Raw genomic sequence first — 18,105 nt, 5'->3', positions numbered from 1 at the left:
TTGACTCATTTCAGCATTAACTCAAAAGTCCACAGGCCAACATCTCATTTGAGACAAGGCAAGTCCTTTCTTCCTGTGAGACTGTAAAATCAAAAGCAAGTTAATTGCTTCCTAGATACAGTGGGGGTACAGGCATTGGGTAAACACAGCCATTCCAAATGAGATAAATTGGCCACAACAAAGGGGCTGCAGGCCCTATGCAAGTCTGAAATCCAGCAGGGCAGTCAAATCTTAAAGCCCCAAAATCATCTCTTTTGCCTATCTCATATCTGGGTCATGCTGATGCAAGTGGTGGGTTCCCATGGTCTTGGGCAGCTGCGCCCCTGTACAGCCTCCCTCTTGGCTGTTTTCACGGGCTGGCCCTGAGTATCTGCGTCTTTTCCAGGCACACGGTGTAAGCTGTCAGTGGATCTACCATTCTGGGGTCTAGAGGACAGTAGTCCTCTTCTCACAGCTCCACTAGGTGGTGCCCCAGTAGGGACTCTGTGTGGGGGCTCTGACCCCACATTTCCTTTCCACACTGCCCTAGCAGAGGTTCTCCATGAAGTCCCCCCACCCCTGCAGGAAACTTCTGCCTGGGCATCCAGGTGTTTCCATACATCTTCTGAAATCTAGGCAGAGGTTTCCAAACTCCAATTCTTCTGTGCATTCACAGGTTCAACACCACATGGAAGCTGCCAGGGCTTGGGACTTGCACCCTCTGAAGCCACAGCCTGAGCTCTGCATTGACATCTTTCAGCCATGACTGGAGTGGCTGAGATGCAGGGCACCAAGTCCCTAGGCTGCACATAGCACATGGACCCTGGGCCTGATCCATGAAACCATGTTTTCCTCCTAGGCCTCCAGGCCTGTGATAGGAGGGGCTGCCGTGAAGACCTCTGACATGCCTGGAGACATTTTCCCTGTTGTCTCAGGGATAACATTTGGCTCCTTGTTTCTTACGTAAATTTCTGCAGCCAGCTTGAATTTCTCCTCAGAAAATGGGATTTTCTTTTCTATCACATTGCCAGGCTACAAATTTTCCAAACTTTTATGCTCTGCTTCCCTTATAAAACTGAATGCCTTTAACAGCACTCAGGTCACCTCTTGAATGCTTTGCTGCTTAGAAATATCTTCCTCCAGATACCCTAAATCATCTCCTTCATGTTCAAAGTTCCACAAATCTCTAGGGCAGGGGAAAAGGCCACCAGTCTCTGCTAAAACATAACAAAACTCACCCTTACTCCAGTTGGGGAACAAGTTCGTCATCTCCTTCTGAGACTACCTCAGCCTGGACCTTATTGTTCATATTGCTGTCAGCATTTTTGTCATAGCCATTCAACAAGTCTCTGAGAAGTTCCAAACTTTCCCACATTTTCATATCCTCTTCTGAGCCCTCCAAACTGTTCCAACCTCTGCCTTTTACCCATTTTTAAGCTGTTTCCACATTTTCAGGTACCTTTTCAGCAACGCCCCACTCCTGGTACCAATTTACTATATTAGTCCGTTATCATGCTGCTGATAAAGACAAGACTGGGCAATTTACAAAATAAAGAGGTTAATTGGACTCACAGTTCCACATGGCTGGGGAGGCATCAAAATTGTGGCAGAAGGCAAGGAGGAGCAAGTCATGTCTTACATCAATGGCGGCAGGCAAAGAAAGAGCTTGTGCAGGAAACTCCCGTTTTTAAAACTGTCATATCTCATGAGACTCATTCACTATCACGAGAACAGAACAGGAAAGACACACCCCATAATTCTATCACCTCCCGGTTCCTCCCACAACACGTGGGAATTGTGGGAGTTACAATTCAAGATGAGATTTGGGTGGGGATACAGCCAAACTGTATCATCTGTGGTTATCATAATCAAAACTTGATTTCTTCTTGCTTTGATGGGGAAAAGGAATTGAGTAGGAAAGGACAGGAGGGAATTTTTGTGGGAATAGTGATATTCCTTATGTTGATTGTGGTGTCGATTATACAATGTATGCATTTCTCAGAACTGATGAACTGAGTGCTTAAAATATGTTTATTTTACAGTATGTGAATTATACCTCATTAAAAATATTTTCAAAATTGATAATGGTTTGACAGTCATTTTCAAAAAGCTGAATTTGAAATAGTATATACTACAGTTTTCATGTACCCATAATTACAAACTGTATGAATGCATTTTTAAACCATATATATATATATGTAAAACTTGCTAATATAGTACAGTGATTAAGAAGGGCTCTAAAGTCAGACTATTCGAAATTCAGTCTTGCTAAATTGTACTAACTTACCTTAGGCAAATTACCATACCTCTCTCCGTGTCCTCAGTTTCCTCAGTCATAAAATGGGAATAATTTAATACCTATTTAATTGGGTTATATTGGAATTATATGAACTAATTAATATAAAACTCTTGGAATAATTAATGCTTGGAACACAGTGCTCATTCAGTAATGTTAACATCTTAGATTAATAGTACTGCTATTGATATTACTAATTAATGCCTCTCTTCAGTTTTCTTGGCCTCCATAATTTTTTTTTTTTTTGCCTACTGAATAATTTGGAATTTATACCAAAAAGTTGGAATATTGTTTCTCAACTCTGGAGTCATATATTTAAAATATTTACACAAGACTTGTTATATTTATACTGTGCTATGCTCTGTAGATGTGAAGACCTGGTCTCATTTCTTAAGGAGTTTTTGTTATGGGAGAAAGGTACAGGGAGATATTACATAATACAGAGTCACAAAGTCTGTGTTGGAGATTATCAAGGGTGCTGTGGAAGAACCAGGTACTGGGCTCATACTTGGCAGAAGATAATGCCTATGCTTGACTTTTTTTTTTTTTTTTTTTGTGGGCATGGTGTTCAGGGGCCTCTGTTTATTTTTGTTTTGTTTTGTTTTGTTTTGTTTTTCTTCATTGCTTCTGAAATGTTTAGCACCTACCACTAATTCAAACTCTGAACAACTTCTAGGCTGGGAGAAATCATATTTCACAATAATAATGGTTAGGATGATGTGTTCCATTTCATTGAAATCTATATTAACTTAAGGTACATATAGGAAAATATAACAGTTTAGAATCTGGTTAAGTCAAAGTCAGTAACCAGTCTGCCCAAAACTAAACTTTGAACCTTTCTACCCTAATATGAACGTCTCATCTCAGTTAATAGCAGCTACATCCTTTCATTGGCTCAACCCTATGGAATATGTCAATAGAATTTCTTTAGGAATGAAAAAGATAAGCAGAGACATAAATATAACCAAGTGTTAGTGTTTGGTTATTAATGATGAGAGAAATTTAGCAAATAGAGACCTTATACCAGAGTCCATCAGGTGCTTCTTCAGGAACAGAGTGGGACTACAGAGAGTGCTTTTATACCAAGTGTAAACCCCAAGGCCCAAAACCTTGGAGCACATCCATAACTTTGCTTTTTCTCTCACTCCACATCTACCCTAACAGCAAATCCAATCAGCAATTCATGCATGATTGTATCTAGAATTTGATCACTTCTCCTTCATAGCTACATTCCTGTCCAAACCACCATCTCTTTTTTGTAAAATATATATAATTGAGTAGTTTTTAGTATTTTTTACAAGTTATGCAACTGGTACCACTATCTAACACCGGGATCTTTTTCTCACCCTAAAAAGAAAACGCTGTACCCATTAGCAGTTATTCTTCATTCTCCCTTTTCCTAGCCCTTAGCAACCACCAATCTTTCTGTGTCTATAATTTGCCTATTCTCAACATTTTATATACATAGAATTATATAACATGTGACTTTCTGTGTGTGGCCTCTTTCTTTCTTTCCCTTTCCTTTCCTTCCCTTCCCTTCTCCCGTATCCCTTCTCCCTTCCCTTCCCTTTTCCCTTCCCTTCCCTTTTCCCTTCCTTTCCCTTCCCTTTTCCCTTCCCTTCCCTTTTCCCTTCCCTTTCCTCTTCCCTTTTCCCTTCCCTTTCCTCTTCGCTTTCCCCTTTCCTTTCCTGTTTCTTCATGTTGGTCAGGCTGGTCTCGAACTCCCGACCTCAGGTGATCCGCCTGCCTCGCCCTCCAGAGTGCTGGGATTACAGATGTGAGCCACCACGCCCAGCCATGTGTGGCCACTTTCAAGTAGAATAATCTTTACAAGGTTTATCCATGTAATATAAATCAGAACTTTATTCCTTTTTATGGCTGAATAGTATTTCCATATGTAGATGTACTACGTTTTGTTTATTCATTCTATACTTGTCTTTGAGAGAGTAACTGGAATTAGCCATGGGGAACACATTCCAGGCTAAGAGAGCAGAAGTGCAATCAGTCACCTGATATCCTTAGAAAGCCTGGTATTTTGGAGGGATATATCTGATTTAACATGCCTGAGAGAAGAAATGGTATGGAGAACAGAGAACAAGTGAGGGAGGGGTAGCAAAACAACTGGATTGTTGTTAGGGTCCATAGTCTAAAAGATTCTGTAGATAGTGTTAAGAAATTTGGATGTGATTTGAGGGAATTCATAAAAATTTCCTCTGACTAACTCAGATTTAGGATTTTTTTAATTGTTCAAAATAGGAAAAACCCAAAGATGGGTAGTTTTGTTTTCATATAATAACGTCTACTTTAGGCTTGTGTTTAAACACATTGAACAGATTAAAAAGCCTTTTAGGGAGTTGTTCTTTAATAAATTTTACTGCTAAATTCCCTTTTTGCTTAAAGTAGTGGAAGTAGGCTGGGTGCAGTGGTTCACGCTTGTAATCCCAACAGTTTGGGAGGCCAAGGCGGGCAGATCACTTGAGGTTAGGAGTTTGAGACTAGCCTGACCAACATGGTGAAACCCCATCTCTACTAAAATTACGAAAGAAATTAGCCAGGCATGGTGATGGGTGCCTGTAATCCCAGCTACTCGGGAGGCTGAGGCAGGAAAATTGCTTGAACCCAGGAGGAGGAGGTTGCAGTGAGCCAAGATCCTGCCATTGCACTCCAGCCTGGGTGACGAGTGAAACTCCATCTCAAAAAAAAAAAAAAAAAGTAGTGGAAGTAATTGAAATAGATTTTCCTAGCAATATTAGCTCTCTTACGTTTTGAAGCTTTTTAAAATTGGTATGGTGCATAACTTCAATATACTCTTCAGTTCTCACCATGACTTTGAGAAATAACAAATAGATTGAGCCATTTGTTGCATATGGAATTCTCTTTTTCTTTTTTTTAACATATGGAATTCTCAATGGAATATGAGTAGTAATAAAGCATAGATCCTTAAGTTAGAAGTAGGTTGTAATGAAATTAGGGGACTGGATCTTTGCCAAAAATAAATAAAGTCTCTGAGTCTTAATTTTCCTTTCTGTAAAATGGAGGCAGGACCAGACAAGACTTTGAGAAAACATCTAGTCTTACCTTTTGATATTAGATAATTAAAATTCTAGACTGTTTATTATATATGCTCATGATATGTATGAGCATGTATGTTTCATTCTCATGTATAATAAATGGTTGCCATTTTAATTTCTGATTTTTATCAGTGGCAATTTTACTGCTTTATTTAGAAGACCAATTTAGTAATACTCAAGAGAATCCGTTCTTTTATTTTATAAATAAGAAAGCTGAGGCCTAATGAGGATATATGACTTGTTCAGGGGCTCTTTGGAATGCAGAGTTCCTACTCTAAAGCAGTAGAATCTAGCTGGCATGGAATTGGAAAGGGAAAGGAGGGTAGGAGCCATATGTGACAGATAAGAAAACGAGTCATTTCATCTTAGCAGTTTTCACTTTGAATTAGGGGTATTTACATCGCACATTGAGAACACAGATGGGAGGATCTTGGTGCTAATTAATAACCTAGTGGCTCATCTAGAACTAAGTTTCCCAACTCTTAGTCCAGGGTCTGCTTTTTATCTTTAGCATTACGCACTGTCTGACAGCATTTCTTGCTTGTCTGAGCAAGAAAAATATCCAGATGAGTTTTCTCAGTTGTAAGTGGCATTTAAATTAACCATACCACACCTTCGTTTTTGCTAGTAAAAATACAGGATTTTATTTGCCAGATATAGGGATATACAACTGTAGTCCTAGCTACTTGGGAGGCTGAGTTAGGAGGGTCTTGAGCCTGGGAATTTGAGGTTACCATGAGCCATGATCAGGTCACTGCACTCCAGCCTGGATGAGGAAGTGAGACCAGGTCTCTTTTTTTTTTTTTTAAGTAGAATTTATAGATTAGACTCTTATTTATTTGGAATTTTCTGGTATTGTTGAATCAGTTATAAACCATTATTAGCAAAATAAAATCAGCTACCACAATTTTTTATGTTTTTAAATTGTGTTATTGGAACTGATGTTTTGCTGTAATCAGAAAGTTCTGGATCTTAATTTTGTAGCAATATCAAATACTGTTATCTCTGAACGTAGAAAAGAATTATTTCCAGATGAATCAAGAACAAAACAAAAAATACTTTTGCAATCAAGTTTTACATTGATTTCATCTCCTTAGAGATTACATAGTACTTTTAAAGTTATCAAACGTTGATTTTTGTTTAATTTTGTTCCTACTTTTCTTTTCAACCAAAGAGATATTCATTGTCATTCCAATCAGTAGAGAGGAAAATCTAATATTCCTCTCTGAAGAACAGTATATTTTAATGTGTTTTTCTTAGTGCTTTTAAAATTCAGGGTTAATTAGGGCTAGCTATACCAGTGTTTTTGATGTTCTTAATGTCTTTTTCTTTTTTTATTTTAATTTCTGTCGGTATTATTCAGAAAGTTCTCTAGAACAGGAAAAAGATTTTTATGCTGTCTTATTTTTTTCCTTGTTTAGAAATCGAAACGAGTTGGCTGAGACTCTTGCACTCCTGAAAGCACAAATTGATCCTGTACTATTGAAAAACTCTAGCCAACAAGACAACTCTTCTCGGGAAAGTCCCAGCTTAGAGGATGAGGAGACTAAAAAAGAGGAAGAAACACCTAAACAAGGTTTTTTTTGTGTGTTTTGTTTTGCTTTGTTTTGTAATCTCTTCCATATTCTTCCACTCCTCTTCCCAACTATATAATTCTGAATTTCTATCTCAATTTGAATTGGGAGCCTTCTTATAAAAGGAGGTTGATTTTTCCTTAATTTAAGGAAAATGGGGCCAAAAACATCGAATATGTTGCTCTTTTATGTAGAACATTAAAAAAATCTTAGTAAAAAATGTTCAAATCATCAAAACATAATATTTTTTACTAAGGAATGTGAAGACATTTAATGAACTTTTTTATTGTGGCAAAATATAACATAAAATTTACCATTTTAACCGTTTTTAACCATACAGTTCTGTGGCATTAAGTACATTCATATTGTTGTGATGCATCCATCACCACCATCCATCTCCAGAACTTTTTTGATCTTTCTCAGTTAAAGCTCTGTATGTTTTAAACACTAAACTCTGCATTTTTCCTTCCCCTCAGCCCCTGGCATCTCTCATTCTGCTATCTGTCTCTTATGAATTTGATCATTCATATCCGAGGAATCATAATGCTTGCACTTTTGTGACAGGCTTATTTCACATAGCATAGTGTCTTCAAAGTTCATCCATGTTACAGGGGTCCCCAATCCCCGGGCCAAGGACTAGTACCGGTCTGTAACCTGTTAGGAACCAGGTTGCACAGGAGGAGGTGAGCGGGGACGAGTGAGCATTACCACCCTAGTGAGCATTACCACCCAAGCTCCACCTCCTGTCAGATCAGTGGCGGCATTAAATTCTCATGGGAGCACAAACCCTATTGTGAACCACTTATGCAAGGGATCTTGGTTACACACTCCTCATGAGAATCTAATGCCTGATGATCTGAGGTGGAACAGTTTCATCCCAAAACCATCCCCCCAACCCACCTCCTATAGAAAAATTGTCTTCCACGAAACTGGTTCCTGGTGCCAAAAGGTTGGGAACCACTGTTGTAGTGTATGTCAGAATTTTCTTCCTTTTAATAAATTATTGAATAATTGTCCATTGTATGTATATGCCACATTTTGTTTATCAATTCATCCATCAGTGGGCACTTGAATTGCTTCCACCTTTTGGACATTGTTAATAATGCTGCCATGAATTGGGTGTACAGATATCTCTTGAGTCCCTGCTTTCCCTTCTTTTAATCCAGAAGTGGAATTGCTGGATCATATATGGTAATTCTGTGTTTAATTTTTTGAGGAAGCACTGTTTTCCACGGCGATTGCATCATTTTACATTCCTTCCAGTAATGCCCAAGGACTCTAGTTGCTTCCCATCCTCACCAACACTTGTTTCTGTTTGTTTTTTTTATAATAGCATCTCATTGTAATTATTAGTTCCTAATGATAAGTGATGTTAAGCATCTATCTTTTCAAGTGTTTATTGGCCATTTGTATATCTTCTTTGGAAAAATGTTTATTTAAGTTCTTTGTCCATTTTTTTCTTTGGGTTGTTTATTTTTTTGTTATGCTTGAAAACTCTTAAGTCTATGATAATTGTAATTGTTAAACCTGATTTCTGATTGAGTTTTCTAGTTTACTTAACTAGGCAGATCAAATTCTAACCATTCTAGGAAGACAGAGCCAAGTCCTGAGCTCTCCAAAAGGAAAGAAACCAACTGAAATTTTGACCAACATCTTTTTAGTTAATATTTGTTATTGATAACCTTTTAATGACAAGGGAAGGAATTTGCTTTCCTTATCATGTTTTCTTTGCTTTTAGTTTGCCTCTGCTAGTTTTGATTAGAACCTAAAAATAATGTTATTCCTTTATTTGCTGCTCTCAGGAAACCATTTATAGAAAGCATTCCATATCTGCAAGCATTGCTTGTAAACAAGGAATTATGCCTTTCTGTGTAGTATATAATAATGTTCCTATATATTAAGCATTGCTTTTAGCCGAAATGTTGATTATCGTCCTTCATTGCTTATGTGGTTTCATTTCAAATGTCTGTGGTGGTATTATTTCTAAGCCCAATTTCTGCTTTGAAAAATTATTTTTCATATGTTAAAATTAAACTTATAGACTACTTTAGAAAGCTTTTTTTTTTTTCCTTTGAGACAGGATCTCTCTCTGTCGCCCAGGCTGAAGTACAGTGGTGCAGTCATGCTCACTGCAGCTTAGAACTCTTGGGCTCAAGTGATCCCAGCCCTTCAGCCTCTCCTGAGTAGCTAAGACTATAGGCATGTGCCTTCAGGCCTGGCTAGTTTTCATTTTTTATTTTTTGTAGAGATGGGTGGGATCTTGCTCTGTTGCCCAGGCTGGTCTTGACTTGGCCTCAGGCGACCCTCCTGCCTTGGCTTCCCAAAGTGCTGGGACTATAGGAATGAGTCACTGTGCCCAGCCATGCATAATAATTTAAAAGTAGTCTGAACCTCCTATTGAATTTCTATTCTTTTTTAATAGTATTTTCCGAGGATTAGTTCTAGGTTTAAACTTAATATTATTTGTTCATTTTGGTCATTCATTCACATATTTTCTTATTCCCATACACAATTAAAATCAAAGCCAGAGAAAATGTGAATTGGAAACCAAGGTCAGAATAATAGAAATTTAAGAGGCAATTATTTCTAATACAAGACCTCAAAATTGACACTGATCTTGAAGGGAGACTCATTGTGTAGTTTAAAGTAGAAAGAAAAACAGAACAAACTGTTTTTCTAGGTAAGCTCTTCCTAATAGTTAATGCTGAAATTTCTTTGTGGGGCCTTATAGTAGATAATGGGGGATTTCAACAATAACAACAGCTAACATTTATTGGGCACATCCTGTTTTCTTTGCAGTCTACCAAATGCTGCATATGGATTTTCATTTAATCCTCATAGCAACTCTTTGAGGTAACTACTATTATTATTTTAATTTTACAGATGAGGAAATTGGAACATTTATAATGTTGCCTCAGGTCATATACATAATTAAGTGTCAGAGTCTAGATTTGAAGCCTGATCCTTCTATAGCCTGTGCTCTTAAAGTGATCTAGAGTAGTACTTCTCAAACTTTAATATGCGGGGTGTTCACTTCGGGAGTTTTTTAAAATACAGAATCTGGTGGAGTGGGTCTTGGCTGTCTGCTGATTGGCTGTTTTAACAAGGACCTATGTAATGCTGATATTGCTGGTTAGAGGACCATATTTTGAGTAATACGGTCATCTCCTAACTTCTGAAACAAATACACCAAAGGCCGTTATACGCTTGTTTTTGAAAACATTTCTCAATGAATGCTGATGTTATACCTCTCAACATAACTAAGAGAAAATGGTCTGTAAGGGATGGCATCTCTTGAAAAAGTAGAAGAGGAGGAGCAGCACATTTCATTCTCTTTGTTTTTCTGTCTTCTATTTTTGTTTTAGAGACAGTCGGGCTGGAGTGCAGTAGTGCAATCATAGTACGCTGCAATCTGGAACTCTGGGCTCAAGTGATCCTCCTGCCTCAGCCTCCTGAGTGGCTGGGACTACAGGTGTGCGCCACCATGCCTGGCTAATGTTTTTTAATTTTTAATTTTGTAAAGACATGGCCTCACTTTGTTGCCCAGGCTGGTCTTGAACTCCTGACTTCAACCAATCCTCTTGCCTCAGCCCTCCAAAGTTCTGGGATTACAGATGTGAGCGACCGCGCACAGCCTACCTTCTCTTTTGCTTTTCTGCTTCTCTTTCTCTAACAACAAAATGTTTCTTACTAATTCATTCATTCATTCAATGAATACTTACTGTGCACCTTCTCTGTGCTAAGCATGATTTTTAGGCATATAGTTTAATAAAGAAAGACTAAAATCCTTGCTTTTGTAAAGCTTACACTATAGTAGATAAAATAGTAACACATAAACCATTTACTATGTGCCAATACTGTTCTAAATGCTTTGCCTATATTGTCAGATCATTTTCACAACAAACCCTGTTTAGTAGTGTAATATTATTACTTCCCTTTTTTCAGATGAGGGAAATTAGATAAAGAGTGATTTCAGTAATTTTTCCAAGGTCACATAGCTTGTTAATGGCAGACCTAATATTCAAAACTAGGCAATCTGTCTCCAGTGTCCCTGTGCCCTTTTAATGCTGCACTTACATATAATTTCAGCCCCTAAAAACCCTGTCTCTCACCCTTGTCCTCTCAGATGTAGTTCTTGTAGTCTATTCCATGGCAAGACCAAATAAATATGATTCTGTTCTGTCATTTCTATTCCTTTCAGATATAAACAAACATTACCCTTGGGCTGTGTTGGGGGATCAGGGCCAGGTGGGAAGGAGTAGGTCAAAAGCTGGAAACAGTCCTGGGGAATGTCTAACATAGAGCGTAGAAGCAAAATGTGACAAAAGTTAAAAATGAAGCATGGTTGGATATTTGCAAATTGGGCAGCAAGAAATAAAAATAAATAGGCACTGGATAGAGAATAACAACCACTCTTATTCTTGTAGCTAAAATAGATTTTTCTTTAGTCATTAGTTAAATTGCCATGCCTTGTATCTTAACTCAGTAAGATAAGTTTTTGTTTATTTTTGTATAGGTGCTAAGGAGAAACGTATTAACTGTAAAAGTGGGCAAAAAAATGGAAAATGGCAGCAAGTGGCCTAGAAAATGGTGGCACCAACTAAATAATTAAGTTGACTTTGTTTCAAAGACAATTAGAATTGCCTTCTGAAAGTCTAAATTTGCTAGACTAACATTCAGAATCTCAGTCTGGTCTCTCTTTCTAGCAGTAGCTCCTGCTTTTTCTTACATGAGTACTGGTTCCAGATCATCTAGATGCTTTTGTTTTCTCCATATGTCTTGGGCATTCCCTTCTGTGTCTGCATGCTGTTTCTCTCCCTCAGATGTTGTCTCCCCAACTCCCATGAAAGTCTGGTTATACTTCAAGGACCATCTGAAACTTTATTTATACTATTTGTATCCCACTTATATTAGGGCCAGTCATGGCATCAGGCTTGAAGCGCTCAAATACTTTTTGAGTTGTTATTCTCAGACTATGGTAGATTTCCAAGTAAGTGTTTGGTGTCATTTATACCCTTTTATGGGAGTTTAAGATCCATTGTCGTAATTTAGGTGATAATACTACCTGGAAGGTATTGTGCATATAAAACACCATGGAATTTAATATATATTTTCTCTCTACATTGGATACTGTATTCTAATTTAGAAGGGACCAAAAAGTTAAAAATAAACTTTTCTGGGGAAAAAGTTGAGGGAAGCTCAACTAACATTTAGTTTTTAATTCTACTAATTGAAAGAAGATTGTCCTTTTGTTAATTTTTACAGTAATGCACTTCTGCCTACAGGTGATCAGATAAGATATCGTTTGAGAATTTCTTATAAAGAACAAAATTTACAGACTGGCAGCTCACAGACTTAATTTGGCCCAAAAACGTGTTTATTTTGGTTTCTACAGTGCTGCTTTGTTTTTAAAAAGCTAAGATAAAATTCACCATTTTAGTGATCTTCGTATATTCACAGCATTGTGCAGCCATAACGACTAATTCTAGAACATTTCTAGCACCCCACAAAGAAACTCTGTACCCACTTAAAAGTTACTTGCCATTTCTCCCTACCCTCATCCCTGTAAACCATTAATCTACTTTATCTTTATGGATTTGCCTCTTTGTAGCATTTCATAAAAATAGAATCATAGAGCATGTGGCCATCTGTGTCTGACATTTTCATTTAGCGTAATTTTTTTTAACATTACACTAACATAATGTTAAAAACATATGCTAAATATTACAACATCCATGTTGTAGCATGTATCAGTACTTCATTCCTTTTTATGGATGAATAATATTTATTTGTATGGATATACCACATTTTATTTATCTGTTCACTTGATGGACATTTGGATTTTTCCACCTTTTGGTATAGATAATGCAGCGGTGAATGTTAATATACAAATTTTTGAGGGAACATATGTTTTCATATGACTGATTTTTTAAATGAAGTTGCTGTCAACATCTAAAATTGAAAATTAGAAAAGTTGTCAACTTTGGATGATCATTTTTATATGTCAAAAATACTCTGTAGCTAAATAATGGTTGTTTCTATTTATGTGAGATTTACATTCCATTTTGCCATACTCCTTTCTTTTGCCCTCTAAAATTGGGCTTAGTCTCAGGTGCTTATACCTATATTTTTTTCTTACAGTGTAGTTAACATGAAAATAAGATATTTATTGTATTCATGTCTTTATCAATTTTGGAAAAACAAAGACCAAGAATTATTTCAGAAAAAGGAGAGAGTTGCTAATTGTTGAAGTGAAATATGTCAGTATAGTTGGTTTTTGTATTTATTTATTTTTAGAGTCAAGGTCTTGCTCTTACTGCCCAGGCTGGAATCTAGTGCCACAATCACAACTCACTGTAACCTCCATTTTCTGAGCTCAAGGGATCCTCCTGCCTCGCTGGGACTACAGGCACATGCTACCATGCCTGGCTACTTTTTTAGAGAGACAGTGTCTCACTATGTTGCCCCGTCTGGTCTCAAACTCCTGGCCTCAGGCAATCCTCCCCCTCATCTCCCAACGCGTTAAGATTATAGGTGTGAGCCACTGCGCCCAGCCCAGTGTAGTTATAGTAGGTGGATTAACTTACCGATGATTTTCCTTTGATCATTATTAATGTGATGTCAGATATAAAGCTTAAATGCTATGTGGCAAAATAATATAACTTAACATAGTCTATTAGTCTGTTCAGGCTATTCATAACAAAATACCACAGACTGGATGGCTTAAAACAATGGAAATTTATTTTCTCAGTTCTGGAGTTAAAAGTAGCAAATTTGATTTCTGATGAGGGCTCTTTTCCTGGCTTGCAAATGACTCTCTTCTCTTTGTGTGTGGAGAAAAAGCTATCTATTTTCTGTTCCTCTGATCTTATAAGAGCACCATTCCTGTAATGTTAAAGTCCCCCGCTCTTCTGAGAATTCTTTAACCATAATTACCTCACCAAAGGCTCTGTCTCTAAATACAGTCACATTGGGGGTTAGGGCTTCAATATATGAATTTGTGGGGGACACAATTCAGTCTGTAACATGTATTACTATGAAACTATCCATTGTAAAAGCTATGATGGTTAACATAAAAGGTACCTGAGGAAGTAATTGGGAGGGGGAGGACTGATATTTTAAGGAGATTTATTTTTGAATGCTGAGATGTGCAGCTATATATTCTTTTTTTTTTTTTTTTGAGACGGAGTTTTACTCTTGTTGCCCAGGCTAGAGCACAATGGCGCGATCTAGGCTCACTGCAACCTCTACCTCTTGGGTTCAACCGATTCTCCTGCCTCAGCCTCCCGAGTAGCTGAGATTACAGGCATGCGCCACCAGGCCCAGCTAATTTTGTATTTTTAGTAGAGACGGGGTTTCTCCATGTTGGTCAGACTGGTCTTGCACTCCCGACCTCAGGTGATCTGCCCCCCTTGGCCTCCCAAAGTGCTGGGATTACAGGTGTGAGCCACCACACCCGGCCAAAACTTTTAATTTTGAGTTTGAGTGCAGCAAAAAAGTGTATCAAACTAGAATGAGCATTTGCATATGTAAGTACAATTGGAAATACTCTTGCTCATAGTGAGTAGATTACTGGTAATAAATGAGACAAGATGTTAAATTATTTTTTGTATTTTCTATTGTACCTGATGAAAGCACAGATATTTATGATATGTTACTCATAATGATTTCTTTGTAACTTTGATGAGAATTTTAATAGGACTGGAGATAAAAGAACTTACTTCCCTGTATCATTATCTAGGGACTTTTTTGTATTAAAAAAATTAAAAGTGGAACATGGCATTGTCATGGTAAACTTGTGAATTGGATAAGCTCCCATACAAGAATCAACGTGTTGATTAATAAATGAGCTACGCAACACAGTATTTTTCCATACATTGCAGTTTTATATCTTTAGTCCCTGTCGGGATCCTTCTTAGGTTTCAGTATTCAGATTCCCAAAACTGCTACAGACAACACTTGGCATCAGTATACTGAGATTGATCTAGAACAGGGATCATAGCTTACCAACAGGAGCAACATCTAGCCTTAGGAATAGTCTTTGCAACGGTTCTTAATGGCCATCCAGAAGCTGTTTTCTCCCAGGTGACAACTGGAGAAACAAGTAGATGGGATTTACATTGAGCGGGTCCAGGAACCACTCAAAAGCCTCATGTTCCATGGAAGCCAATATCTCTTCTATCAACTCTGTGGACCAAAGTTCCAGGATTCTCACTGCATTTAGGAGGCCCCAAGGGTGACACCCTTATCCTGTATTTATATATTTTTTTATTCTAGATTGCAAGGTGTTTTTTGTTTGTTTGTTTTTTGTTTTTTGTTTTTTTTTGCCCATGCTGGGGTACAGTGGTGCGATCTTGGCTCACTGCAACCCCCACCTCCTGGGCTTAAGTGATCCTTCCACCTCAGACCCCCAAGTAGCTGGGCCTGCAGGCACAAGCCACCATGCCTAGCTCATTTTTGCCTTTTCTGTAGAGAGGGTTTCACTGTGTTGCCCAGGCTGGTCTTGAACTCCTGAGCTCAAGTGATCCACCTGTCTCGGCCTCCCAAAGTGCTAGGATTACAGGCATGAGCCACCGTGCCTGGCTGGGTTTAAATTTTTTAATTGACAAAGAAAAGTTGTATATATTTATGGTGGAATATCTAAAACTAATTCCATATTGTGGAATGTCTAAAACTAATTACCATATGCATTGACTCACAGACTTATCTTTTTTTGTGATGAGAGCACTGAAAGTCTCCTGTCCTAGCAATTTTCAAGTATACAGTACCTTGTTGTAACTGTAGTCACCATGTTGTACAGTAGTAGATCTCTTGAACTTATTCTTCGTAACTGAAAGTTTTTATCTTTTGACCAGCATCTCCCCACACCTTCAGTCCCTCATAACCACTATTCTACTCTGCTTCTGTGAGTTCAACTCTAAGATTCCACATGTAAGTGAGATCATGGGGTATTTGTTTCTGTACCTGACTTATTTCACTTAGCATAGTATCTTCCAGGTTTATCCATGTTGTCACAAATGACAGGATTTCTTTCGTTGTTAATGTTGAATAATATTCCATCATGTATATAGATCATATTTTCTTTATCCTTTTATCTGTTGATGGACACTTAGGTTGATTCCATATCTTGCCTATTGTGATTAATGCTGGAGGGAACATGGGAGTGCAGATACCTCATTAACAAACTGGTTTCATTTTCTTCGGATATACCCCATAGTGGGATTACTGAATCCTATAGTACTTATATTTTTAATTTTTTGAGGAACCTCCATACTGTTTTCTGTATGGCTATACTACTTCACATTCTCACCAACAGTGTACAGGGATTCTCTCTTTTTTTTTTTTTCCTCATTTTTGCCTACACCTGTTGTCTTTGATAATAACCACCCTAACAGGCATTAGGTGATACCTCATTGTGGTTTTAGTTTACATTTTCCTGATGAGTAGTAAGATTGAACATTTTTTGATACTTGTGGGCAATTTCTAGAAACTTATGGATGGGGATCAAAAAGTTTATGTACTGAATGTATAATAATGCACTAGCCAAGCATGGTGTGAGCCGTGCTCACATCACCATACTCCAGCCTGTGTGACAGAGTGAAACCCTGTCTCAAAAAAGGAAAAAAAACTATTTTTATTATATAAAACATGTTTTGGCAGGGTGTGGTGGCTCACGCCTGTAATCCCAGCACTTTGGGAGGCCGAGGCAGGAGGATCACTTGAAGTCAGGAGTTCAAGACCAGCTTGGCCAACATTGTGAAACCCCGTCTCTACTAAAATTACAAAAATTAGCTGAGTGTGATGGCATGAGCCTGTAATCCCAGCTACTCGGGAAGCCAAAGCAGGAGAATCGCTCGAACCTGGGAGGTGGAGGTTGCAGTGAGCCGAGATTGCGCCACTGCACTCCAGCCTGGGCGACAGAGTGCGACTCCCTCTCAAAAAAATAAATAAATAAAATGAAACATTGTTTTACTTTAAACAAGTATAGGGAGACTAATAAATACAGATGTTATTGTTACAACATTATGATATCTAAAATAGTTTCGTTTTATAGGAATAAAAGAAAAGATACTCTTTATTATCACCATCTGTCTTTTATATCATGTTTGAGTTAAGTAGAAAAAATTGACAGGAAATACATTGACGTTTGCATTTCTTTCTTGTATTTTTTTGCCATAAACAATAGGATACAGACCATAGTGCTGCTGCTTTTTTTTAAGAACTTAAATAATTTTTTAACTCCTCTATCATTCCCAATAATTTAAGAACTTTTTTTAAGAGATAAGGTCTTGCTCAGTTGCCCAGGATAGAATACAGTGTCATGATCATAAGTCACTGCAACCTTGAACTCCTGGGCTCAAGCAATCCTCCTACCTGAGTTTCCCGAGTAACTCAGACTACAGGCGTGTGCCACCATGTCCAGCTAATTTAAAAAAAAATTGTTTTTGTAGAGATGAGGTCTTGCTATGTTGCCCAGTCTTAGACTCCTGGCCTCAAGGAATCTTCCCACCTCAACCTTCTACAAGCAGTGGAATTACAGGAGTAAGGCTTTTTTTTTTTTTTTTTAAGACAAGGTTTATGCTCTGTCTCCAGGCTAGAGTTGAGTGGCTCAAACATGGCTCACTGCAGCTTTTGCCTCTTGGGCTCAATCAGTCCTTCCTCCTACCCCAGCTTCTTGAGTAGCTGGAACTACAGGCATGCGGCACTATGCTCAGCTAATTTTTGTATTTTCTGTAGAGACAAGGTTTCACCATGTTGCCCAGGCTGGTCTCAAACTCCTGCGCTCAAGCGATCTGCCTGTCTCGGCCTCCCAAAGTGTTGGGTTTACAGGTGTGAATCACCATGCCTGGCCTATAGTGCTTCTTATGTGAAAGATTTTTCCTTATTGGAGAAGGAGGGAAGGAAGGAAGCAAGGAAGAAAAGGAGAAAGAAATGGAAGAAATCTTTCATGATTGGAGGAACTGTTGAAATTGGTTTGCTCTGACTGAGTTTGTTGTGGTTTGAATTAGCGGGGGAAAATTTATCATTCATGAATTTTGGAAAGTCACAGTGGTGTGGATTTTGAGTCTCTACCAATTGCCCCATAAAAGGAACATATTGATGGTAATAACAAAAACGTATAGACAAAATCTACAACAAAGGTCTTAAAGATTCTCAGGTACTATGGGCCTCATGAATTCTCAAT

The 18,105-nt window shown here is 38.0% G+C and overlaps 1 protein-coding gene across 2 annotated transcripts in view; it reads left to right on the top strand.

Annotated features, from left to right (window-relative positions):
* RSF1 (remodeling and spacing factor 1) overlaps nt 1-18,105 on the top strand; it is a 160,280-nt gene that overhangs the window by 92,427 nt on the left and 49,748 nt on the right. For both annotated transcript variants that reach the window (XM_058446643.1, XM_032167000.2), the window contains exon 5: nt 6,768-6,922. In XM_058446643.1, the coding sequence (XP_058302626.1) occupies nt 6,768-6,922 (155 nt within the window). The remainder of the gene's footprint in view (nt 1-6,767; nt 6,923-18,105) is intronic.

The sequence above is a fragment of the Hylobates moloch genome, unplaced genomic scaffold, assembly GCF_009828535.3.
Source record: "Hylobates moloch isolate HMO894 unplaced genomic scaffold, HMol_V3 SCAFFOLD_11, whole genome shotgun sequence".
In the NCBI taxonomy this organism is placed as follows: Eukaryota; Metazoa; Chordata; class Mammalia; order Primates; family Hylobatidae; genus Hylobates; species Hylobates moloch.
Note: the sequence above shows the minus strand (reverse complement) of the source record. Positions and strands in the feature narration are given on the sequence as shown.